General features: G+C 45.5%; 1 protein-coding gene across 4 annotated transcripts in view; it reads left to right on the plus strand.

Moving 5' to 3' along the window:
• Window positions 1–26,212, plus strand: part of LOC139625651 (matrix metalloproteinase-16-like) — a 55,179-nt gene that overhangs the window by 5,053 nt on the left and 23,914 nt on the right. Inside the window, exons 1-5 of one of the 4 annotated variants that reach the window (XM_071485812.1) lie at window positions 12,228–12,405; window positions 12,517–12,665; window positions 13,669–13,683; window positions 14,135–14,257; window positions 18,105–18,409. In XM_071485812.1, the coding sequence (XP_071341913.1) occupies window positions 12,562–12,665; window positions 13,669–13,683; window positions 14,135–14,257; window positions 18,105–18,409 (547 nt within the window). In that variant the 5' untranslated portion in view covers window positions 12,228–12,405; window positions 12,517–12,561. Of the gene's footprint in view, window positions 1–12,227; window positions 12,406–12,516; window positions 12,666–12,962; window positions 13,015–13,668; window positions 13,684–14,134; window positions 14,258–18,104; window positions 18,410–26,212 lie in introns of those variants that run through there. The other 3 variants (XM_071485810.1, XM_071485811.1, XM_071485813.1) reach the window with 3 other exon arrangements.

Genomic DNA, 26,212 nt, shown 5'->3' on the forward strand with positions numbered 1-26,212 from the left:
ACACACACACACACCTGATTTTCCTCAGCAGCCTCTTGTTATTGTGTTTTTCTTTGGTCATAGTTTACTGAACTGTTAAATGTGACTGTGACTGACACCTGCAGCATTAGAAGAAGAAGATGATGATGATGATGATGATGATGATGATGTTGTGAGGCTGTCAATGAAGCTGTTGACATAAATATAAGTGTGTGTGGTGTTTTTACACGTCACAGTTTTTTGAGTTACAGCACCTGTTGCAACCTATAATTGCAGTCTTGTGTTTTCAGCCGTTTGATCTCACAGCAGCGTTTGAACATGTGATCATCAACATTAACCATCAGTCAACCTGACGGAGGTTTTGTTTTTGAGGGACCGTCAGCCGACGTCAGAGGTCCCGATCCCCACAGAGTCTCCAGTGTTGTGAGCAGCGTGTATGATCAGCTGTGACCTTTCTGCCTGACATTTCTGTGACCTTTGTCCTAATGGTGCCACTGAGATGGAGAACATTGCATGCATAAAGCATTTCTATAGTGTGTGTCCGTGTGTGAGTGTGTTTGCAGGCACTAGGGGCTAAATGTGTAGCAATGCACTGTTCAGCTTCTGCAATAATCCTGTTGCATCATGGGTCCTGAGGTGCAACTGATGGTTCTGGTTTTAAAAGTCCTGTTGAGAGTCTCATGCAAATCCAGAATGACCAGTATGATTTAAGTCCAGCAGTGTAAAGTGTGTGTGTGCCCATGTGTGGGTTTGTGGTTACTGGTGTGGGCAGGAGGGCTGTGGTTGCCTTGACGACCCTGGCACACTTGCCAGTGGTTCAGCGTGTAACCAATGAATAATTCAGGGCGGTCTGACGCCGCAGGCTTTCCCAGGAGACCAGGATCATGTTCCCACAAGTCACCTGGATCTGGACCCTGGACCCAACTCTGTCACCCCCCCCCACCTGCAACCTCCCTGTGCGGACTGGTGGTACTTAGAAACACTGTCACAATGCTCTGAGTATTGCTCTTGTTTTATTACCACAGCTGCAGTGATTACAATGTGCTTCCTTCTCCAGCTTTAAGTTTGCACTAATTAGTTGAGCTGTTGTTTGTGGTCGGAGCAGGACCCGGGGCGAGGTCGCCCTCTGCTGAGCTCCTGTCCCAGCAGGGAGCTAATGGTATTCGCTCAGCCTCCCTGGGTGTGAGGCCGGCACTGATTAGATGAGTGGAGTGGAAGCAGCAGGGTTTTAGTGTGTGTGGTCAGTGCTGACAGGAAGTGGCCTGTACCCTGCAGCACTTCATCTGTCATACAGAGCAACACACCTGTGTCACCTGTGGCAAATGTGTCAGTGTGACCGCAGCTGCTAAACTGCAGGGAAACTGACCGAAGTTTGGTCACATGATCAGACTCTGCACACAGACGTCGACTGTTCTGTACGAGTCAAACATGGTGAGTGATTTTACTACAATAATAATATTTCATTCATGTGTTTAACAGTTTTCAGGACAGAGGAGGCTGAAGCAGCCAGATGCATGATGGGTTCATTCTTTAATTCATTCTCTATGTGTATATAGTGTACAGTATGTATATATGACCCTGACCCTCCAATCCAATGGGCCCCTTCCTCTCTGGATCAAGTCACTCATACCATTTTTACAGCAACATTGGTTGGTGGCTGTAAGCAGGTTGTAAATGTCTAAGAGACATGTTTCATTGACATGTTTAGGTTTCTTGGTAAATTCATGATAATTTAACTTCACACAATCATTAAAGAGGATTAAAAATACAATAAGATGTTAAAAGGGTCATATTGATGAAAGGTTTGCCGAAAGTATACCAGTTTTAAAATGATTTATGGTTGGAAAATGAAATGCCCTTCTTGTAAGGCTGTGTTTTATTTTGTCACATGACCAGAGTTTAGCTAAGGGTGTGACTGTGGCATTGTGGGTCAGAATCAGCATGGTTGCAGAGGAAAGTGATAAGTTATATTCTGCACATGTTTCTAGAGGTTAGGGTTAGAGGTGATTGTCTTTGGTTGTTTGTGTATAGTGTTACTGTGCCTTTATAGGAACAATGTGATTTCCATGTTATGGAGTTAAGTTTCCATGTTTTCATCTGGGCCTGATTATTGATGGACATGTTCAAACCTGCTTATACGGACACTTAAGAGACTTTAAGATGATGGAGAGATGCATGTTTTCAGCTTTTGTGTTTTTACTTTCTTGTATTTTTCACAGTGTCTTCTGATGTTGTTGTCAGACAAGAGAGAGAGAGAAAATAGATCTTCTAAAGACATCTGTATGAAGCGTGGCCATTATTTCTTGTCACTCGCTACACAAGTTGTTGTGTTTACATCACTGCCACTATGGCTCAGTGCATCACTACATTAGGAAGTTTATCATGGATCCAGTTAAGACCCAGCCTTCATGACACCAGGACTGGATCTCTGTGCTTTTGGAGCGCCAGACCAGTTCCAGCTTCCTGTTTACACCTGATCCACTGAGGCGATCTGTTGGGATCAATTTTAAGATGGGGTGCTCTGAGTTGTCTGTGATGTTTGTTATTTATTAGTCCAGAAATCCGGAGACCATCTACCCAAACACCCTCATCGTAAGCCTGTTGAAGGTCCTTTCATATTAGACCTATAATGATAAATCTTTATTCAGTTTGAGACACGTGTGTGTGTGTGTGTGTGTGTCTAACCTCGTGTGATCAGCTCAGACTTGTCAACACTCAACAAACCTGCTCTGATCACAAGTATAATCCAGAGCTGGAGAACAGTCTGAGTCTTTTTCCCTCCAGCATAGCGATGTGTGTGTGTGACAGGACTCGGGGTGTGTGTGTTGTCACGGAAACGGATGTGTGACTTAAGTTGAAAAGTGAGCAGCAGGGCCAGAGGAGGAGCATTTGCATTACTATTTAGCATTTGTTGAACTGTTGTCATCACATGTTGTGTAGAGACGACATGGTGTCAGTGAGGTGTGAGTGTAAACATGTGACAGTCAGTGTCAGGTGAGCAGGAAGTCACCATCAGGTGAGTGATGTCATCTGTCTTCAAATAAACCCTCATTCAACATGTCCCTGTGTCCTGGAGCTGAGAGAACACGACAAACCTGGACCTAATGGAACGTGGAACGTGTTTTTTATGAGGTCAAAGTGATGGTCACAGTTTTCAGGGAAGTGTGACAGCATGAATGTGCTGCTCATCACTCTGCTTCACTGTCTGTGGCTCCTCCTGAAACATCAGCCCCCTTTAAAGTGTCTGTCGTCTCATGATCTGCACCAGTGGATGTGGTCCCTGTTACCTGAGAGGGCCGTGCACCCATCAGCTGATCGACCACAGCACACTGTCAGTACGTTGCCATGCCGACCGGGTTTCCTGACGCACACTTCATCCATAATACAGCGATTCTACTGCCTCGCAGGGCGGCCTTTTGATGGCACCCATCGGCTAATTAGCCCACCTTCTGCTCGTCAGGCTGGCTGGTGCAGAGGTGGTCCAGGGACATGAGTGCTGCCTCTTCACCTCACTTCAGTGGTCATGTGAGGCAGCAGCCAGTCACTGCAGTTCTCAGCCCTCTGTGAGGGGGGGCAGAGAGGAGCCATGTTACCTTCCTCGTGTGGAGTCCAGAGATCACACACACACACACGCGCACACACACACACACACACACACACATATAGTAGAGACGTTGCATCTGAGCTCATTACTGTAAGTGCAATAAAACCATTGAGTGAAAAGCTAATGAGCTAATTAATCAGAGCACCTGTTCAACAAACACATCGGAAGAAAATCGATATCTGCAGCTCCGTCCACAGCCGCTGTGTTTTAGCTGTAATGAGCTTGTTAGGCTAAAAGCAAATTGTTATGACCAAGCTAAAACTAAAGCTGACTGTCTCTATTCCAACTATTTAGCCTAATTAGTTTCGTATATTAAATTCTGGCTGCCCCTCCCCTCCAGTCCTACCTGGCCAACAGTGAGTCCACATCAGCAAGAAGAGGGAGGATAACAGATGTGGCTGTTCTCTCTTTTTAAACATCTGCTCTCCACACAATATGTTGTTGAATAAAACTGAATAAATTCCAGTCCTGTTGTGTCTCTTATGATAAAGACCTGACAGCAGCAGGAGTGTCACATCCTCAGGGAGTTCACCTGACATGACTTCAGGTCATGACACTGTTCTGCTCCTGAAGGTCTGAGATGAAGCTGGATGAGAGCAAGAAGGTAACTTGTGTAAATGCACTGAAGTATCTTTAGAGCAGCTGCGAGGACCAGGACTTTAAACCACAGGCTGGAAAGTGTGGAAAGTGAAAGCGAAATGTACTGAGTGAAGAAGAGTGTGGAGCAGAGAGCTGAGGTGTCAGAAGCAGGAGAGAGATCTACTTAAAGTGCAGAGAAATCAAGTGTGGAGAACCCGGAAATAGGCCTGATGCATGTCAGAGAGTTTAGCCGCTGTGCTGGAGGACTTCTTATCTCTCCAGCTCCTCAGCACATTGATTTCTGGACAACTTTAACCTCATTCTAGTGCTTGACTCTTTCAGGAAATGATCTGTGTTTTTCTGACAACATGACTGTCAGATCCCACACGAGGAGCTGCTGTAAATCAGCTGAGTCTGGTCTGGTTCAGGGTCACAGTCGGGGTGAACACGAGCTCTGTCTGAACTGTCTCTGTTACAGTTTCTGGGATCTGGGAAATTCACATCCTCACCTTCTTAGAAGAGAGGATTGATAAAACTCACACATTGGTCCTTTAAATATGAGCTAGCACCTGATTTTTGTTTTACCTTTTGGACACAGCAAGGCTAGCTGTTCCAGTCTTTATGCTAAGCTAGGCTAAGCTAAGCAGCTGCTGGTTTTAGCTTCCTATTTAAAGGGTCTGTAAACCATTGTCAATACTACTAGATGTTGGACTAAACCAGCATCTCAGACCAAAACTAATGCTTCATCGGCCACACCTCTGATCTCTGTTAGCCTGCTAGCCATAGCAACATTTGCTGAACACATTCATAAATTGGTAATAGCAGGTCAGCTAACACTATCAATGGCTACTAATGAAAACAGTAGCATCAAGTTACTGACACATGGAGGAGAAGAAAACCAGTTGTGAGTCCACCTGGAGCCTTTAGCAGCTCGTAGGGTTCTCCACCTCAGTAAAGGTAGACCAGGACTGGATCCACGGTCGGACTGGGAAAGAAATTCAGCCTTGGACTGATCCACTGGGGACTGTCTGCATGAATGACACTGACGGAGCTCTTAAAGACACTAATTGAGCCGTAAAGACATTGACAGAGCTGTTAAAGACACTGTTGGAGCCATAAAGACATTGACGGATCTGGTAAAAACTTTAAAAACTTTATGATGGAGTCGGTAAGACCTTAAAAGACTTGATGGATGTTTTGACGGTCCAGCGGCTGACCAGGATTTGAGCCTGTAGTCCTCAGTCCAGTCTTCCTTTGCTCTTGTCTCATCTCTTTCTTTGTCGGAGCTTTTTAGATGAAAACCTGATTTCTTCTTCAGTGGAGGAAATTCTGAAGGTCATTTTCACCTGAACTGCACTATGGCTGGCTACCAAAACAAAGCCCAGAGAAACTGAGATGACATCACACACAGAGGGGGTGTGGCTTTGTTCTCATGACTCCACTATATCTTTACATAGAAACAGTGGTTTGCTGCTGTTTTACTGCTGTTTACACAACATTTAACAGATGAGTATTACAGTCATATTAAACTCCTTATCTAACATGTGCAAAGAAAACCAGTTCATCAAAGAATTCCTCAAATGCTGGTCCAATTTGTCTTTGGGTTCCTCCTCAGCCTTCTGGACAGACAGACCTGAATCTTCTTCAGTCTGTGTGTTGGTCAGAGCTAAAATCTCCAGTGATCAGTTTCCTGCTTTGATCCAAGGAGCAGAGCTACAGGTGTGAATGTACTGTGAGCGTCTTGTAACACGGTGTCATTATCATTACACCAACATGGAGTCCACAGAGCTCTGTACTTACTGGGTCGTGGAGAGAGGACTGGTTGATTAAATAAGGAGGCTGTGGAGGCTCCTGCTCCTCATCGGCAGAACACCAGGAGCCAGAGATCACAGAGGGAGAGAGAGGATCAATAAGAGTGAGAGAATACTCCTCTGTCTCTGGGTCTACAAGAAGAAGGTGGGTCACTGTGCTGACAGCAGACACACACCTGAGCCGTCAGCTGTGTGGAGTAAGATCAGCTTTTAGCGTCCGTGCATCGACCCGTCCTCCACTACACAGCACCGACCTCTGCTGTAACTCAGCCTCTCACACTGATAATATATGAGCCTAGATGTGGTCTACACTCTGGTTCAGTCCCTGAGCTTCTGCTGTGTTTTTGCTTCTCTCTAAATCACGTATGTGTTTTGATTGTGTAGCAGCCTTTGTGTCGCTGACAGTTGACGACACTCCTTCATCAGAAAGTCCCAACAGCAGCTGTGTTTCTGAGATGAAGAATATTTGGCTGGAAGGAGTAGTCATGGTGTTCACCTGTTTCTGTCACTGAGCGTTTAATCAGCAGCAGCAGTCGTGATGATGACCATGGTGATGATGGTGATGTTACAGTGGATATGTTGTTTCAGTGAAGTCTCAGGGTAAAGTCTGATGGTATCGTTCACTTCATTGATCCAGTCTTCACAGGTGCTGCGATGGGACCAGTGTGAAAACTACAAGCTTCTAACAGAAAGCTCAGGAAGCTGCTGGGGACATTTAGTCCCCAGACTTCCTCCGAGTGTAATACTGAAACATTAAACTCCTCCTTTATCAATAAATCAAACTTTGTTTGTACAGTTCACATGTAAGCAGTAAAACTGCTTCAGACAGAAACAAAAACAGGTTAAACACTGACAAAAGGAATAAAATAAAAGATTGTGATCCAGGCTGAAGTTTAAAGAGCTGCTCTTAGAACAAAAACTTTTCCTCATCTGTAACATCTCTAACAGCAGAATTTAAAATCAGTACAGAACCAGACATGTCAGTGTGAGGACGGTGGAACAGGTGGAACAAGTTCTCTAACTAACATGTTCTCTAATCTCCCAAACAGTTTATAAGGAGAGAACGTGTGATGTTTTTATTTGAAGGAGGTGAGTGGTCCTGAAGAACCTCAGAAGTTATTTTAGTGTTTGTAGAAATGATCAAGTCAAACCATTTACCATAAGTCAGCTCATTGTATGTGACCCTGTTAGTTGTAGTAGAGTTGTCACGATACCAAAATGAGTAACCACGATACTATACCAGACAAAGTATCATGGTTCCGGGTATTATCGCGGTACTGCAACCTTTTTTTTAGTATTATCATTTTTTTTATCAGCTTGTTGTTATTGTTTGTTTTGAAGCGATTTGTTCACCGAAGCGGAGCTGTCTTCATCGAGTTCGTTCTTGCCAGCAGAAACATGTACAGCCAAACAGACGAGCGGACCCAGCGTGCGGAAACAGCCTATCATATCCCTGGACGTCACCAGTAAGAGGCAAACAGCCAATCATTCAGCAGCTGTGTAGTTCAGTTGCAGTAGTTGCCATGTGGGTTTGTTTACAGGGGAGTAGCATGCAGTGAGAAGCCGGGAGGAGAGTAGAGGCGGCCGCTATGTAGCGGAAACTGGCACCGGGAGCATAGTAATCCACGGTAGTACCGTCGTGTAGAATTTCTAGTGTAGTAGGAACCGTTACGATTTGGCACTGCGGGGTAGCGTGGGTACCGTGGGTATCGTGCAACTCTAGACGCTGTGGTAGCTTCATGTAGGCAGCATCTTCTCTTCAGAGAGATGAAAGCAGCTCTGCAGTATCTCCCTGTGACCCCCTGACACTAAAATATACTCAACTTATTTAAACACATTTCCAGTTTCCTGATGTTTCAATGTCTTAGTCGGAGCTGCAGCTGTGACATTTCAGAAAATAGTGTCACATTCAGTCATGTGATGAAGAGGAGCATCACATCCTCACGTCTGAGCAGCTGGTACCAGCCAAGGCTTCAGAGACGCCCTAAACATTGATTATTGATGAATGGATTATCAGAGTAGTTCCTGTTGATCAGCTGATAGATGTAGCTGTAATCTCAGCTCTGTGGTGAAGAACCAGTGGATCCACAGCCTCCTCCACACTCAGTGAATCACTCCAAACACTGCAGGGAAAACAGCCTCACTGCATTTGGGTTTCTGTTTGGATAAATGTCCATTGCCACGTCTGAACACTTTCTCATCAATATCTTTTTTTTTTTCCCAGCAGGCAGTTCACCGAGGCAGTGGTTACAGGACAGAGCCAAACGTGGTTTACAATAAAAAGCTCCTGTGTCAGAGGAGACGTGAGGGAGGGACGGATGATTACAGGACAGGGAGAGCTGTGTGTGTGTGTGCGTGCGTGCGTGCGCGTGCGCTTGTGCGCGCAAGGGATGTAAAGGTTGGTTGATGTTTTATCAGATCTAGAGACTCAGAAGTTTGAATGGATTAAAAACAAGATTTAAATGTCAGTAACAGCTTCAGTGTTTGCAGATTTAATATAAGTTTGTGTTCACCCCCCCCCCCCCCCCCACACACACACACACACACACACACACACACACACACACACACACACACACACACACACACAAAATTAGATTAAAATGCCCTCTCTGCTTTGCATGCTGGGAATTATGAGACTGTTGGAACAGCAGAGCTGAACCAGGTCAGTGGGCCCTGAATCACACAGATCAGTAAACCGCAGCTCGTCACAGCAGCTCACACTGAGCAGTTTCACTGTCACTTCATTTATTATGGTTTATACTGGTTTATACTGGTCAATGCTGGTTTATACTGGTTTATACTTGTTTATACTGGTGATGCTGTGTTTCATGGTCTGCGGTTTATTTAATCTTTTGAAGGAATACAATAGAATAGAATTAATCTTTAACGTCCACCAGAGTGGAAAATTGTCTTTGGCTCACCAACACAGAGACAGACAGACCACTAGAAATACAGATGGCTCCATACAAATGCACAACGTTTGAAAAAACACAATAAGGATGTAATAAAAACAAGTAAGTTAGAAATGTATACAAGCATAAGTTTCCTGAACATTAGAATTTGCTGTTCAGAGAACCAGACGAAGCTTTGAGAGAACATTTGGTTTGTGTTGAGGCAATGTCGATGGTTTCATTGAATAAATCCAACTCAACACTGTTTCACTGATATTCACTTTGTATTGAGAAGCTTTGGTGGACGCTGAGCTGGATGCTATTTCAGCAGGGTGGTGTTGTCCCAGATCCAACACTGCTGTTGTGAACTCACCTGAGGTGTGGATCATATATCCTGTGTCATGTATGGAAATTAATGTGCCATTGGTGCAGTCTCCTCCTCCTCCCTCGATTGTCGTTTTCACAAGTTTAAAAATATGTTGGTGGCCCCTCCCCCATCTGCTATGTAGCCAAGACGGCGATGGTTGAGGATAGGAAGTGTCCAACCACCCAGGTACCTGTGGTCTACATGTTATCATACCTGTCAATGTAGACACACTAACACACTCAAAACAGCAACTGAATTGAACTGAGACACAGCACCAGTCCTATGCTAAGCTAGGCTAACCACCTCCTGACTTTATGTTTATTGGACACTGTATTTTCCAGGTGACAGTTGACAGGTGTATTCATATTCTCTCATGTCCCACATTACGTCCACTGTCAGTTTATTTATCAGTGAGGGTTTCTCAGGCCTGAGTGTTTGGATCTGTGTCCTCTCACTGTGTGACCACAGGTCACAGTATAGAGCCCCACAGCTCCACAGCTCCCACAGCTCCCAGTCTCATAGAGCTGCAGCAGGCCTCCTCTCTGCACGGGAGGCTCCGTCACTGTCACAGAGGATCCAGACATTTTTTCACTGCTGGTCATGGTTTGTTGCACCATGCTTCCCTCTATGTTTAGTGAACTTCACTCTGTGTGTATGTGTGTGCGTGCGCGCGCACATGCGTGTGTGTGTCACTGGAGCAGCTGTGTGCACTCGGAGCTCATTGGCTCTTTGAGATTGTCCTCTGCATTTGAAACAATAGAGCTGAGCTCTGTGGTTTTTAATGGTTAGCTTTGTTGCTAAATGCAGCCGATGGTGAACGTGTTTACTGTCTTCATGACGCAGACTGAGGACACAGAGAGGTCGGGACTTTATGAATCCCTAAATCCTCTGGTGTGGGAAAGCCTGGCTGATCGTTCTCCTCCTGCCTGGTCCAGAGACCTGGGACTCTGAAAGCTCTATTACACCAAAGTAGGGATGCACCAAAAATTCGGCCACCGAAAATTTTCGCCCGAAAATGACCCATAAATGACCCAAAAGAAAGACCTAAATCGCCGAAACTTGTGATCACGCGGCAGACAGCGTGTCCAGCACGTGGGAAACGTGATCGCGAGCAAACAGCGCAGCCAGCAGGATTCTTCTCATATTCAGAATGGTGATGGGGATGTTTGGATTTCAGGTGATAAATTAAACCCGACGTGGAGAAACTCTTTGCAGATGCACCCCCTCTCGAAATTTCAGCATTGCATGTTTTGCAAATCGCTATTCGTGGGTCTTTCTCTGAGACAGTGAAATAAGTCCACACCGCAGATATGCTGGCTCTTATCCCATTTCCCGTGTGTAGTAGTCCTACAGAGAAAAATTTAAAAAGCACTTGACACTTTGTGTTTTTATGAGAGAACATATTTAATTTTTACAGTCTTTCAGCAGGCCAGTCAGTTATAAGTCTGTACATTGCTATGTAATGTACACATGAGTGGGGTCAAGTTAAACATTTTATTTTGAATTTTAATTTATATTGTGCATTGTTGTAATGTCAGTGCTAAATAAATGTTTTCATACTTTTGTAATTGATTTATTGCAATGCCTTGATTTTAGTGAGGTTAGTACACATCGTAGCCAAAAATGCTATGGTTCTAATAATTGACAATCATTTCTTTCTGTGTTTCTGTTTGCGGTTTTCGGCCTTGGTTTCCTCATTTTTCGTTTTCGGTTTCGGCCAAGAATTTTCATTTCGGTGCATCCCTACACCAAAGCCTTTACCCTGACATGATAACAGCTGACACTCTGCTGCTGACATCTCTCCTCCTTTTCCTGGAGGAAATACATCTGTTACTTCTTCTTCATGTGTATCACATATCAAGTTGTTTCTTGGTGAAGTTTAAATGGTGGTACACATTAGAGGAAGTCGTTTTCACCCTTCATCTTCTTCTCATGCTCAAATACTGAACTATAAATTCACACCTGCCGACCTGTGACCTCACATTCTGGATCAGTGCCTTGCTCTCGGGCCCTTTAGCAGCAGGTGTTGAAGAAAAGTAAATCAAACTGGTGACTGATTTCTCACCTCACACTCCTTTCTTTAAAGGAGTAGTTTGGGTGTCATTGCACCTGCAGCTGGATAGCTTAGTTTAGCATAACAGCCTGGCTATGTCCAAAGGTAAAATGTAAAACTCACTTATTAACATTTCAAATCTTGTTTAATTAGAATAAAACCCAATAGAAATGACAAGTTGTATGTTTCTGTGTGTTTTGTGGTTGTTGAGAATCAGTCGAGGCTGTTAACAGCTGTGAAGTGTGAGGGCTTTGTCCAGATGCTCCTGCTCCCCACAGACAATGTTGAGTCAGAGTCTGGATCAACATGAAACTCTCCTGCTACAAAGGATCGGTGACTGCAGGACAAAACATCTGCTGCTTTCATAGAAAGTAGGGATCGACCGATACGGGTGTTTTGGGGCCGATGCCGATACCGATTTTTTTCCGTCACCCTTAGCCGATAACCGATTATGGGGGAAAAAAAACGCCGCCGCCGCTGGATTGATAATGGCAGCAAACGGCTCTAAAGATGTTTTCACTAAACACTGACACAAGTTAGTACTACATATAAAACATTTCTCTCATCATTAAAGTTCTTCTAGGACACGCTAAAGACCTCTGATAGCCCCGCAGCTGCTGCTGCTCCGCTCCGCTCTGCTCTGCTGCAGGAGAGCGTACACACGCGCGCGTGCATTTCAGCGTTCAGTAAACTCCTACAAACACCATGGAACTGAATTGACAACTTTGAAATCACAACTAATATTACTTCATTACTAATATTTCAACTAAGTTTAACAGTTAGAGGCTATTTGAAAGTTTAAAACTTACTGTTGTTCAAAAGCAGCCTCCTCAGTGATTCTTCGACTTTCACCACTCTTCCAGTGGGGGAGGGGTAGCGCGTCTGCATGTGCTGCAGGGTCTTCCGGCAACACAGAGCTGCCTGCGTGGATGCCTGTCTGTAAATCATGCTGCGAATAAAACATCGGCAAACACACGTGCAAATCGACCGATACCGATTCGCGTAAAAAACGCAAATATCGGCCCAATATATCGGCCGGCCGATGAATCGGTCGATCCTGAATAGAAAGTCAAAGAAACAAACTCTTAGACATAAAAACTTTGTCTAAAACTCCCAAGGTGCATCTCGGCAAGAAACATCCAGTCACAATCTGGAGCTGCTTCTTGTGTCTCTGAGCTGAAACCCTGTGCTGTAACGTCTCCTCTCTGTCTTCCTGTTTCTGTTTGCAGGCGTGGCTCCAGAGGTACGGCTACCTCCCAGCTGCAGACCCCAGAATGTCAGTGCTGCGTTCTGCCCGAGTCATGCAGTCCGCTATCGCTGCCATGCAGCGCCGCTACGGCCTCAACGTCACAGGGACCCTGGACAGCCACACAATAGAGTGAGTCACACCTTCAAAGAGGCCTCAGTTTGAGCTGTGTTCACCTCATGATGAGTCCGCTCACACAGTAAGAAAGTGATGAGTCAGTTTATCAAAGCTAAATGAATCCAGATCAATGCACATATATGTACAAGTTCACTTCCTGTTAGCTTGCAGGTCAATCATTAGTGTGATAGAGTAACAATAGTTCATAGACTCTGTGTCATCAATTTGATGATTATAGAAATGCAGGCTGAGGTAGGCTCCTCAGATACTGGTGTTGATGTTGATTTCCATCAGCTGATGAAGATGAGGAGAGGTGTGGAGTCACTCAGGTGCAGATACAGGAGGAGTGAGCAGCAGCCAGCAGGTAACAGGCTCAGTAAAAGGAGGAGCAGTGGTAAAGGAACAGACTGGATGTTGTTGAGATAGTTGTTCATTACTTTTGTTATTCAGATGTGTAAAAGTGGAGCTAAGTGGAGTGGAGAGTGTCGTTCAGCCCTGCTCAGCCTCTGAAGGCAGACTTACCCTGACATGGTTTAAGTGAGGCGTTTTTAATTTGATCAAAGGGGTCTTTTACCCAGAGTGCACCTCTGCTGTCAGAACAAAGGCTTCAAATGCCAAAGTGCTGATACTCAGTGGAGGAGAAAGTGGAGCAGGGATGAGGTCTGGTTTCTCCTGACTCCATCCATAAAGGGAGGATGAAACCACCTGAACGTGGAGGTGGATCTGCAGATGATACATCATCATGATGAGGTAATGACACCTGCTGAGACGACAGTCACATGATGTTTTGAAACCCAGCTGTCTGTCACCTGTGGATCACTGTCACACTGTCCCAGCTCCACACAGCACTGACTTTAAAGTGGCCACTGAAGTGTTACATGGCAGAGTGGTGTCCAGAGGTGTGACAGGTGTGACAGGTGTGACAGGACAGACTCACATCTGTCCAACCACTGGGCTGAGTGGGAGTGATGAGCTAACTGTCTGTTTGTTTCCCCTCTGCTGCTGCTGGTTGATGTAGTGATAACACGATAAGGTGAGGAGTCTGTACTACACCTGTATACACCTGTGTACTGTTATCAGTGTGTATACCTGTGTACTATTATCAGTGCATACACCTGTGTACTGTAATCATTGTATACACCTGTGTACTGTTATCATTGTATACACCTGTGTACTGTTATCAGTGCATACACCTGTGTACTGTAATCATTGTATACACCTGTGTACTGTTATCAGTGTATACACCTGTGTACTTTTATCATTGTATACACCTGTGTACAGTTATCAGTGTGTACACCTGTGTACTGTGTAGAGTTGTGAGACATTGCATGTTCTGTGTTACTTCATGTGAATGTTGTGTATCTGATCCAGAGAGCTTTAAATGAATGCGTCATGGTTACAGTCTGTCATCATGTCCTGCTGCAGCAGGATGATGATGATGATGATGATGATGATGATGATGATACACCTCCACTCTCCTGTAGGTGGATGAAGAAGCCCAGATGTGGGGTTCCTGACCAGATAGGGGGTGCGTCCAAATTCAGTGTGAGGAAACGGCGGTATGCCCTCACAGGACAGAGGTGGCAGCACAAACATATCACCTACAGGTGGGTGGACTCAGTCAGTACAGCATCTTCCAACACACACACACACACACACACACACACACACACACACACACACACACACACACACACACAGCTTCAGGACTAAACCAGTGTCACTGACCTTTTCATTCAGATCCACATTGTTTCCAGAGACAGAAACATGCTGCTTCTTCTCCGTATTTAAAACTCTTCCTCGTCCTGCTGGAACGTCTCCCACCTGTGGAGCAGAAGAGCAGCAACTCAGCAGTCAATATTTGATCTGATATAATGGAAAGAAAACTGCAACCAAAGTTCAGCTCCTCTGAAACCTTTACCCACTGCACAGACTCTTTACACCTCAGACTGATGGAGAACCAGTGGATATGTTAGAGCCACACAGGCACCAGAGGCCTCATCACCAGATTCATAATTCACAAGCACATTTTCTGACATGCAGCTCCATGAGTAATAATGTATAGGACAGCATGCTCTGGTTATGTAATATTCCTCTGATGATGTAGTTTCTGTCATATTTTATAGCTGCTGTACCATGTTCAGGATAATCCTGAAGAAGTGGCGCTGGTTTTACTCCTGCGCTGCACTCTGGATAAATGTCTCAGCGCAGCTACATGCTGAACATAATCTAGTGGATCAGTGACCTACAGCTGAAGGAGGACTGTGCATCACCAGGGGCACAGCCGTCCACGTTCCTGCCTGTGCATGTTTCTTTTTAAAATATGACGCTGGGATACGCAGATGGAGGTAGTTTCAAGAGCTCGTGGTTCATCTGTAAGGAAAAGAGGAAGATGAACAGGCGTGATGAAGAGAGGAGTGTGAGGAATGAAGAGATGAGCTGAGAGGAGGAAACCCCAGTGGAGGGCAGAGGGTGCTCTTTGACAGATTAGGGTTATGTAATAGGATGGGAGCATTTTCAGAGTGTGTGTGTGTGTTGTACATGGACGTGTGCCCGGCCTCCAGTCAGATGTGCCTGCAGCTGCTCCTTTTATCTGTGCTCTCTGCAGTGGAGGTCGTTAGAGAGCGGAGAACATCTTGGTCATGATTGATTTTACGGGTCTTGTATTTTTCAGTTAATTTGCTGGAAACTTTCCTCATGATTTCCAAAGAATTGGCTCCAATGTATCTGTAAATTACTGGGATGTTTCCCAGAACAGCCCACATGCTCTGGTGCTAATTATAAAGGAGAGTGTTGGAAGCTACAGTTATGAAGCACCTGCTCGTTATCTGTCAGGAGCCGAAAGTCACCAAGACACCAGTGAAGAATTTCTGTATGTCAGATGGATACTGACGTCTGTTTATTTTCATTTCTCTACCTCATCATCATCATCATCATCATCATCATCATCATCATCATCATCATCGTCATAGTCTGGATATAACCACCAGGTACTTAAATAACTGTGGCAGTGAACACTTCTCCATCTTATTATTAATTAGTGCCAAAGTGGAAATGTCCTTAATTAACAGATGCTTTGTCAGTCATGAGGAAACGAGCTGAGAAATATGGGACTGTAAAATCAAACTCAAATCATCTCACAGTCTCCTTAAAGATGCGTTATTGATGAATCATCACTGTATCTTCTCTGTTTCTGGAAACTTTGACAGAACATATGAATGGGCTAATGGGTTTCAGGGACCCAGGGACAGAACCTGATCAGATGGGGGTCTGTGGTCTGGCTGTGTCAGTGTTGGGGTCTTAATGTGAACCAGTTTGAGAACCAGCTCATGTGGAGCTGATGGACTCAGGACAGATGGGTCAGAGCTGGTTTCTGTGAATGTGTGTGTGTGTGTGTGTGTGTGTGTGTGTGTGTGTGTGTGTGTGTGTGTGTGTTGTGGGTTTGAATCCAGGCTGGAGCTGTGTCGTGTCCTCACATCTCAACTAAAACTTCCCTCTTTCTTCTTCAAACACTAAGGCCGAGAAAATCATCTCAGGAAAACAATGCTGGCATTTGGAACGTATAACAAATGCACGTTTCCCCAGGCGTGTGCTAGTTTCCATGTAGCCACATGCAGTACTTGCTGTAGGGGAGGCACTAATTAGCTTTGGCATGCCTACTGTTCTCCCTGCATGCAGGTACTATTATAGCACATGAGCTGCATCCGGAATCATTAACACCTCTCAGCATGGAGTTTAATATTTGATATGTCCTCAGAGCAGCTCAGGTTCTCTCCTTTGTGGTCTTCTCCCTGCATGTGCTCTCCTCTCTTTATCCATCTTACCTTTAAAACAAGACACACACACACACACACACACACACACACACACACAGTCAATCTGTGGCTCAGCTGATGTTGAAGAGAAAACAGGACTGTTTCCTGTGTTGTGTGTCTGATCGACATGAGCACAGTTAGGTTCACACCACACTGCTCCAGGTGATGTTCGGGGTTGTTGCAGTAATTTGAGGGTTTGCTGCTGCTCATCCTGAGATGTGAACAATTACTGACTGAGGACACACTTTGTTCTTCAGTTTAAATCACCAATCTCCAACTATCTGATCACAAATATAAAACAAGCTGCGTCGTGACATGGTTGTTGCTTCTGCCAGCTGGTGACGACTGAAACACGTGTGTGCACACACACACACACACACACACACACACACACACACACAGATGGAGGGATTTACAGTATCTTTGTCTGAAACAATGTAGACTTTATGTCGGGATAATGGATGCTGCTCTGCACCACTGTGACCTAGCAGCTGTCTAAACCTCCACACTGAATATTTGTCACCTGAAGGTTTAATTAAAGCTGCAACAAACAACTACATGTTCATGAGCCGTAAGAATGACCTGTTAATGTGAAGGAGAAGAGGGAGGAGGAGGAGGAGGAACTGTTAAAGAACATCCTCAGACCACAGGTGTGTATTCAGTGGTGTGTATACTGTATATACAGGTCCTCAGGTGAGAACTGCACTGAAACCAATTAATTCCAGTCCAGCTCTGCACAGTCTGTAGACGGATTAATACTAATATACAGTCAGCTGTCAGTTTATTAGGAACACCCATCTGAAACCGATGCAGTCTGATACAACAGTTTGATGTTATTGGTTGTTGTAGAGAGTTGTAGAGCGCAGAGGGAGGAGGAAGAGCAGTTTGTGAACAGAAGATCTTCAACAGATGCTGCACTGTGTTTATATCTTCATCTTCTCACCGAGCTCACACACAGTGTAAATATGCAGCGTGTGAATGTGCAGCAGCAATACTCTGAGACAAGACACTCTAATATTTATTCCTGTTATGGAAAATGACAGAGAGGCTGTTAACAGGGGGGGGGGGGGGTTCTTGAATCAACATCTGAGAGAGAAGAGGGAAAATCAGAACTTGGCTCTGGGCTGTTTGTTCTTTATCACCTGAGCATCAGTGGACCAGCAGGTCAGCCTGAGCCACAGTGACGGTGAAGTCAGCCGCTCTCTGTCCCAGGAGACAACCAGAGCCTGACACTGAGCAAATAAAGTGGAGAGAATGTGGGGCTGTCGGCGCGCACTGGGCCGTTGATAATCCTTAATTAGAAAATAAATTCCAGAGGCGGATTCCTCACCACACCTGCGGCCGGTCGGAGAGGACTCAGCTGTTTCCTCTCACAAATCGCTCCATTTAGCTCTCTGTTGGCGAGCAGGAAGAGCGTGAAATGGCAGCTTGTGGAGAAAACAGCAATAGTAAATTTTTTTTTCTGCGGCATAGTGTGATCTCCGAGATTGAGATCCTGCACCTCCCTCCTTTCTCAGCTGTTGTGTACTGGACTGAGAAGCTGCTTCAAGAACCCGAGTCTGATCAGACCAGTTCACATCCTGATAGGTGAAGCTCTGAGACCTCTAACTTTCCCTCCTTCCCTCTCATGTCCCCTCAGCATAAAGAACGTGACGCCCAAGGTGGGATCTGAGGAAACCCACGATGCCATTCGGCGAGCCTTTGACGTTTGGCAGAACGTGACGCCGCTGCGTTTTGAGGCCGTGCCCTACAGCGAGCTGGAGAGGACCAAGAAAGATGTGGACATTACCATCATCTTCGCTTCAGGTTTCCATGGTGACAGCTCACCCTTTGACGGCGAGGGTGGCTTCCTGGCTCACGCCTACTTCCCAGGGCCAGGAATCGGAGGTGACACACACTTTGACTCAGATGAGCCGTGGACGCTGGGAAACCCCAACCACGACGGTAAGACCTGAGGGTGTTTATTACACAGGAGGGTGGCGGCAATGTTTATAGACAAAGGTCATAGATAGGTCAGCCAACCCACCTGGATCACATCATACACATAACATAACACAGAACATGTACAGCGTTGATATGTAGCACCAAGGCCTGAGTAGAGATCTGGACCAATCAGAAACAGACCTGCTTGGACCTGACCTGAACCCCACCTGAACCTGAACTGAACCTCACCTGAACTCAGATTGAACCTGACCTGATCCTGACCTGAACCCCACTTATACCTGATCTGAACCCAACCTGAGCCTGACTTAAACCTGACTGGAACCCAATCTGAACTTGATAACCTCACAAAAGCCAGACCTGATCTGAGGGAGACCTGAGCACAGCCAGACCTGAATAGACCACATTCGATTTTTTTCTGAAAGTTGATGAACGCCGCCATGGTTGTGAAGTTGCTCACAGGCGTTAGTGATATTAGGTGTGGAGCAGCAGCCTGCTGGATACTGGCTTATATACTGGAAGGTCTCAGTCTGCCGTGTTGATGGATTAAAAGAGTTAAAGTTGGATTAAAACAGTTAATGTTGGATTAAAACAGTTACAGCTGAGTGGATGTCACATTCATTTCTTTAACTGGACGTCTGTTGTAGCTGGAGCAAAGATGTGTCAGACTGTAAGAGGTGGATGTTTTCAGCATCCCTCTTTGAATTGCTCATTAAATGTGAGGGGCAGTCTGCCCTGTGGTCCACACAGACAACTCATCAGGACTCAGGAGTCAGAACAGTGACAGAGAAGAAGAAATAAGGACATAAATGAGAGGGAAAAAGACAAGTTCCCAGCATGGAGAGAGAGGATGAGAGAGAATGACAGAGTATCTGTAGACAAATATTGGAGGTTGAAGCACTCACCAGAGATGGAGCAGAAAGACTGAGAGAGAAGCACAGAGAAAACATTTGAAGAGGAAAGTGGAGGAGAGGAGAGGAGAGGAGAGGAGAGGAGAAGCTCTGAGTCAGAAGGAGCAGCTCAGATAATGTGAACAACTCTATTCAAGAATCACTGCAACAACACATTACACTGACCTCCATCTGCTGCTGCAGTCACACACAGCAAACACACATCTACACGTGCACGAGAAGAGGTGCACGCGCGCACACACACACACACACACACACACACACACACACACACACACACACACACACACACACACAATCTGTGCTGATGGAGAAGCAGCTGTCATTGAACGCTCTGATTCAGCCCCTGCACACACACACACACACACACACATTCCTCTCCCCTCCATGCAGTATTAATACAGCCCTGCTGCGGCCCATACCACTGTGAAAACATCCCATAATGCTGCAGGCAGTCCTGTTACACACTCTCCAGCTGGCTCCTTCACCAAATATGAACATGCACTGGCTGAATCTCGCCTGCTCGCCGGGGCAGAGCGTGCTCCTATTCCTGCACATTGACGAGCGTTACACTGAGATACAGACACAGCTCAACGCCGCCTGGAGTCAGGATACTGGATGTCTTGACGTTTCACAACCTACTACAGATATCAGTGCTCTGTCCTCCTGCCAGACTGTTGTGGTGTTGGCTCGACAGCAGAGCCTCTGAGGAGGTGTTTGTAGAGCTGCAACTAAAAACCTGGAGGACAGCAGTGCACTCAGTGTTACTAATGTTACTGCTAATAATGAAACATGGTCCTGTGTCAGTGTGCACAGCTGGACCTGTGTGATCCTCTGGTTCTGTCTGTTACTGAAGCTCAACTGATTTCAGTATCTGACATAATATAAATCTAATACAGTGTTGATTTTTATACATGTTAACTTAAAGACTGTAACAGAGAGCAGGCTGTAAAGCACCAAGAGACATCCTGAGAGCTGAGACCCTTCCCTCACTTCCTGTCTGTCTCACTGAGTGGACACGTTGCTCCAGGTTCTGGTGAGATGATAAAATCTGGTCAAGGAGGTCCACCTGGACTGACTGGTCCATGAGCCTGAAGGATCATCAGGCACTGAAGCACAAGTGTAAGACCAGGGGAAAAATACTACACTCTAATTAATAAAGAGTTCAGGCTGAGGAGGTCTAATAAGCAAAACATGTTGACACCTATTATTCTACATTCCCTCGGTGCTGAGGTGCGGTGGGGGGTGGGGGGTGGCTACAGCTCTTGGAAAGAAGCTGAGTCAGTGATGTTGTGTAGCTCCTGCAGAGTGTAGAGGGACAAACAGGGTCTGCTGGGTCTGTGACATCAGACGGCTGCTGTAGACACTGTCCACATTAGGTAGTTGTGTCCTGATCACTCCCAGTGCTGTGCAGGTCTCTGTAGGTCTCTGTAGGTCTCTGCAGGTCTCTGCAGGTCTCTGTTAGTCTCTGTTAGTCTCTGTTAGTCTCTGCTGGTCTCTGCTGGTCTCTTTAATGTAGACTCAGTCTCAGAATCTCTGCCACCGGAGGACTTCCTGTTTCTGGAATTTAATGTCGTCTCTGTGTCCATGGATCTCTGAACAGCTGGAGTGATGTCAATCAGCCCAGAACTGAACACCTTGTCTGAGTCGCCTTCCTCTAGGGTCCTCTCCCTCCTTTTATTGTTCGTCAAAGTTACCACTACACACACACACACACACACACACACACGGGAGAAGAGCTCCTGTCCAGTAAGCTGCCTGTGCCTGTCATACCTAATCCCCTGATGCTGTTGTTGGGAAGGATCAGTCGTCACGGTGACCGTTGCCAGCATCACTTCATAGATGTTATTGTTGTTGTTGTGGATGGTGACGCCACTGATACACTGAGGATTAATCTCTGACTGCATGGACATAAACATGCATGCACATGTTGAAGTACCCCCCCCCCCCCTCTCTCTCTCTCTCACTCACTCACACTTTTGTCTGCACGTTCTCAGACATTTGAGGACAGAGGATTACTCAGTTCCATTGAGTGGGGTTTTTAGCACACGCAGCAGAATGCGGTTCATTAGGATTATCTAATGGCACTTGAAGACAGACTTTCTGTGTGTGTGTGTGTGTGTGTGTGTGTGTGTGTTCGTGTATGTTTTGATGTTGTTGTCATGTACAGGAGAAAGTGGTTTGATGTCTGTAGAGTCAAACACAATTCACCACACGAACACCATAAAAGAGGCTTCTCATCTGAGGAGATTTTAGCAAATTGTTGATGTAAGCAGGTAAAACTGTTTCAGAGCTGGAGTTTAAACGCCTCTTGGAGCCTGAACACCTCTCCGAGCCTGAACGCCTCTCAGCTGCTTTCTAATAACTTGTCATCTTTTTTACTTCCAGCCTCATTAAATCAGTAATTTTAACAGTAGACATGATCATTGTGGCCGAGTGATGAAGATCAGAATCCCAGTCAATATAAGAGCCTTCATGTGATCTCGTGGTGACGCAGGGATTTGATGAAATAATTGTCAGGTCTCTCTCTGTCTTTGAGACACACACTGACTGTCCTGGTCTGTCCTCGGATCGGACAGTGTTCCCTCAGTCTATCTCATCTGATCTGATCTTACTATGAGAAGTCACACATTATTGTGTTGAGGATTGCACAATGATAGCTGCTAGCATTATTTTAGCCTTGATGCAGCACGGTGAGGGAGGACAGGGAGAGGGACTGTTAGGGGGTTGGCGATCAGCTAGTATCCCCACTAAGAGCACAACATCCCTGGGGGCAAAACAGAGACAAGTGGTCCTGGAACTCCTACAGATGCCCTACATTCCCCGACCTCTCGGCTTCACATGCGGATGGAAGAATGAAATGTGGCTGCAGAGCGCAGGAGGACAGAGAGACAGGATCAGGAAGAAAGAAGCTGGAAGTGGAGATAGAAATGATTAGATCGTCTTTTCATCAGAAGAAGGAGTTCTTTTGTTAAACAGTTTTCAGTTTCTGCACAACAAAGAGGTGAACAAGCAGACGGTCGACAGTGCTTCATCACAAGGTCGTCTTCATGGGCTGAACTGCTGCGTTTGTCTTTGTGAAGAATCAAAGCGATGCTCGCAGGAGTAGATAAAACAGGTTCCTTTCTGACTTTCACACACACTGAGGCTGATTGGATTTTACAAAAAAACATCCCACCACTGCATACCATGACTGTACACAAATACCCCGTCTCACCCGAGGGTGACTTATAAGGCCTGGAATGCCTTCGAGGACCTCCAGCCTCCAGTAGTATCAGTGAAAACTATGTAACATAACACAGCAGGCAAGCTAGACCTACACACAGGAAATGAGAGATTCCAGGGCGTTATTATTTTCCTCACCTTTGGCCCCAGAATGAACCAAAGAGGTTAGAAAAACACGCCGTCACCAGGAGGAAAAATACACCAAGAATTTCTGTTTCCAGGGATCAGGATTAGATGATGGGGGCTGGGTGGATGGGCCGCTCAATAACAGAAGGATGATTGGCTGAGGGAGGGGATGTCAGGGCAGGCTCCACATTGATCAGCTGATTGATTGATGGTCGTAGAAGAAAGCTGGGTTCCCTGGCGTCAATCGGCAGAGCGGTTTATCATTAAGGTTCAGTCTTGTAACTTGACTGAATATTGAAAGCCGCTGTCATTTTGGCCGTTTTTACCAGAGGACAGAGGAAGGAGATCAATCTCCAGCTTCTCAGCAGCTGACAGTGCATACATCGTCACCTGGATTCACCTCTGTCACCGAAAGAGAAATTAGAAGAATGGAAAAAGAGAGAAGAGAATATGAGAGATGTTAGAGCAGGTAGAGTACAAGGGAGAAAGAGAGCCTGAGGAGGAGAAGAGCATATGGTGTCCTTGCAGGTTTATTTTTAGGTTACTACTCCTACTGGGTGATGAGGAGGAAGCAGTGGACTCTGTTCCACCCTGTTTCTCTCTCTGTTTTGTTCCTCCCTGGTCACTCTCACACTCTCTCTCTCGGTTAAGTTCAGTGGGTTTAGTTGGCGTGACGATTGATGTGTTTCCAGAGCGCTGTGGCTGCACTGTGAAGATATAAAAATAAGATAAAACATAAATAAAGAAACAGAAAAACATAACAGATTCAGATATGTGGGAGAAAGTTTACCTACAGAACAGTAAAAGAAGCTTGATGATATTTCCTGCTGGCTGTCTTTTTTCTGTGACAGACAGTAACATATTTAAGAGGCCAGGCCTAAGAGTCATTTCTCCTTGTTGTCCAGACATTGAAATTACAGTGTATATTTGTCCAAATGTTGGAAAGAATGTCTCTGTATGTTGTTTGGTTTAATTGTTGAGTTTGTCTGGAGAGTGAGGTCTATCTGTCAGACTATGGTCACTCAGTCTGGACATTGTCTCTGCCTTTTTTAGTTTCTTATCAGGTATTTTGGTCAGCTGGTCCGCCGTTGCGTGTTATTCCACTCTGTTTGGATTTGTTATTCCAGTCCAGCCTCTGATGGATTTGGTCTGATTTTTTTAAAGTGACGTGTCCTCTGTGTCCTGCGGCTGACTCAGGTTTGGGATGTCGGTGGGGGACATTGTGAGCTTGGTAATGCTATGGAAGTATAGTGACCTCCTACCTTTAGTGAGTGAGAGTGTTAACTTCACTTTGGACCTTTTGTCCTGATGACTTCGTGTGAGAGCCAAGTATCTCACTGCAGCTTTATACAGTAGACTGTGATAGACTGGAGGTGGCTCTAGTGGCCCCGCAGTGTGTTTTCTGGTGCCCAGCAGTGTGCTTTTATGTGGCTTGTTTTCTGTCCTGAGACCAGATGAGACTGATATTCTAGGAAACCATCTGTGGTTTCTCAGTAAGTGGTTTTGATGAAAAACCTATTAATTACTCTAAAGCGAATTTGGATTTGAATTTAATGCTCAGTTGAGTTTCTGCTCAAATTCTCAGTAAACTTGAAGTGTGCTGAGAGCTTTTCTATTTGATTCCCATCTGTGTGACATTATACATCATTTCTGTTTAACCAGGACAGTGAGTATGTGTTATTAAGTTGGTGGTCAGGGTCTGATGACTGAGGAAGTCCAGGTGTTGTTGAAGCCCTTCTTTAGAGAAACAGAAGTGTGTCATCTGCATAAAGGAGGATTTGAATTAGATTCGGTCTTCGTATAATGTTACAACCCATTGCCTGGAACATTAACAAAGATAAAAACTGACTGTGGGTCTTTGTCTCCAAGTTCTTGCTCAGTGGAAGGGTGACCCAGCAAAGTTAAATAATTCCTCCCTCCGTCTCCCAGAGGAAATAAACGGGCAGAGTCAGATGTTTTTTTGTTACCTCAAGAGCAGATCTTTATCTTTCACAGGAAGGACGTCCAGCATGGCTATAGCTGATGGTTGGCTTACTGCAAGTGGAAGAATTTGTGGGAGGACACAGGCAATAAAACAGCACAGAAAACCTACACACACACACACACACACAAACACACACACACACACACACACACACACTCCAAGGGTACTGGAAGACCTCACTACCTTGTAGGCAGCTTATCTCGGGGATGCAGAGGGACAGTTGACACTACATGATGTAACACTATGATATGATTTAGTGCAACACAATAGATCAGTACATGATATTACGTGATCCAGTCCACGAACACGATAAATATACCCTGATGCAATGATATACAAACTGACGGGAATACATGAATATATTGTACTTTACAATGTCAGTGAGATATGATATAATACATACAGCTCAGTCTGTTTAAGGAGCAGCAGCCAGTGTGCTGTGCAGATTTGTTTGCCCTTGGCTTTGGCAGCATACAGGCTGCATAACCAGGGATTGGTAGAGGTTGGTTGGAGAAGCTGCAGATACAATTCAGGGATGAAACTTCACGGCAAACTCTGAAACTGAACCTGCACAACTGAGAGCATAAGTAGCATTAAAGACCATCAATGAAAAGATTCATCACCCTGGAAGATCTGATGGATTTCTTTACAGCTCGCAAGAGCTGGAGTGGACTCTGAAGCTGAAGATGGCAGGACCAGCGGTGAGGTGCAGGAATCCACATTGTTTTTATGGCAGGAAGCTGCAGAGTTTATTGGAAATGTAATTTTAAATTTCTGTGTTGGATAGGCTACTACGTGTCCTGATCATCTGTACACTGGTGTTTGCTACAGCTCCTTTAACTCTCTGTGTTTTGTAAGTTAAAATCATTTGATGGTGATGTAACCATTTCATCCATGAACACCTCTGTCGATTTAAACCACTGCTCTCACAGCCTCACAGAGAACATGACATGAAGAGAGAGAAAGCAGAGATGCTCACGCGCTCCTGCCCACCAGGCTGCCACTAGAAATAGACGGCTGCCTACCGACAGCAGCATCAACTTCCACGTGGGCGACAGCACTCTCTTCCGCCCCCACACATGAACACACACAAATCATGCACCTGGGGAGGCTTGGCCTCCCACCGGTCAGTCAGATGCTCTCATAACATCGTACCCATAATCCTCAGCCGAGGGTACACATCGTCCTGAGAACACACACATTTTATCACTTGTGAGTCTCTGCCCACTGTGTGTTTAAAGTTGGCATCAGTGTTGGTTCACATGTTTGAATCTTCTCGGATGCTCCAGCACATCGAGCAGCTCGTTCCTCAGTGAGGCCTCAGTCTGCATCATTAAAGGAAATGTGCTGCAAACCCAGACGGTTGTAACGGGCTGACACTCAGACCTGAGGATGGAAACTGACACACACCACTGTCTGTAAAGATCTGATTTGTAGTTCTGCATCCTGGAAGAAAGTCTCATAAAGCTTCGGTGGATCCAGTCATAAACGCAGGATGAGTTTTCTAGACTGAATTTACTGAGGAAAGTTTGTCTCTGCTCTGCTGAAATGTAGCTGTTG

The sequence above is a fragment of the Trachinotus anak genome, unplaced genomic scaffold (genome assembly GCF_046630095.1).
Source record: "Trachinotus anak isolate AG129_WGS33_773 ecotype Australia unplaced genomic scaffold, CSIRO_AGI_Tana_v1 ptg000009l, whole genome shotgun sequence".
Taxonomy (NCBI): Eukaryota; Metazoa; Chordata; class Actinopteri; order Carangiformes; family Carangidae; genus Trachinotus; species Trachinotus anak.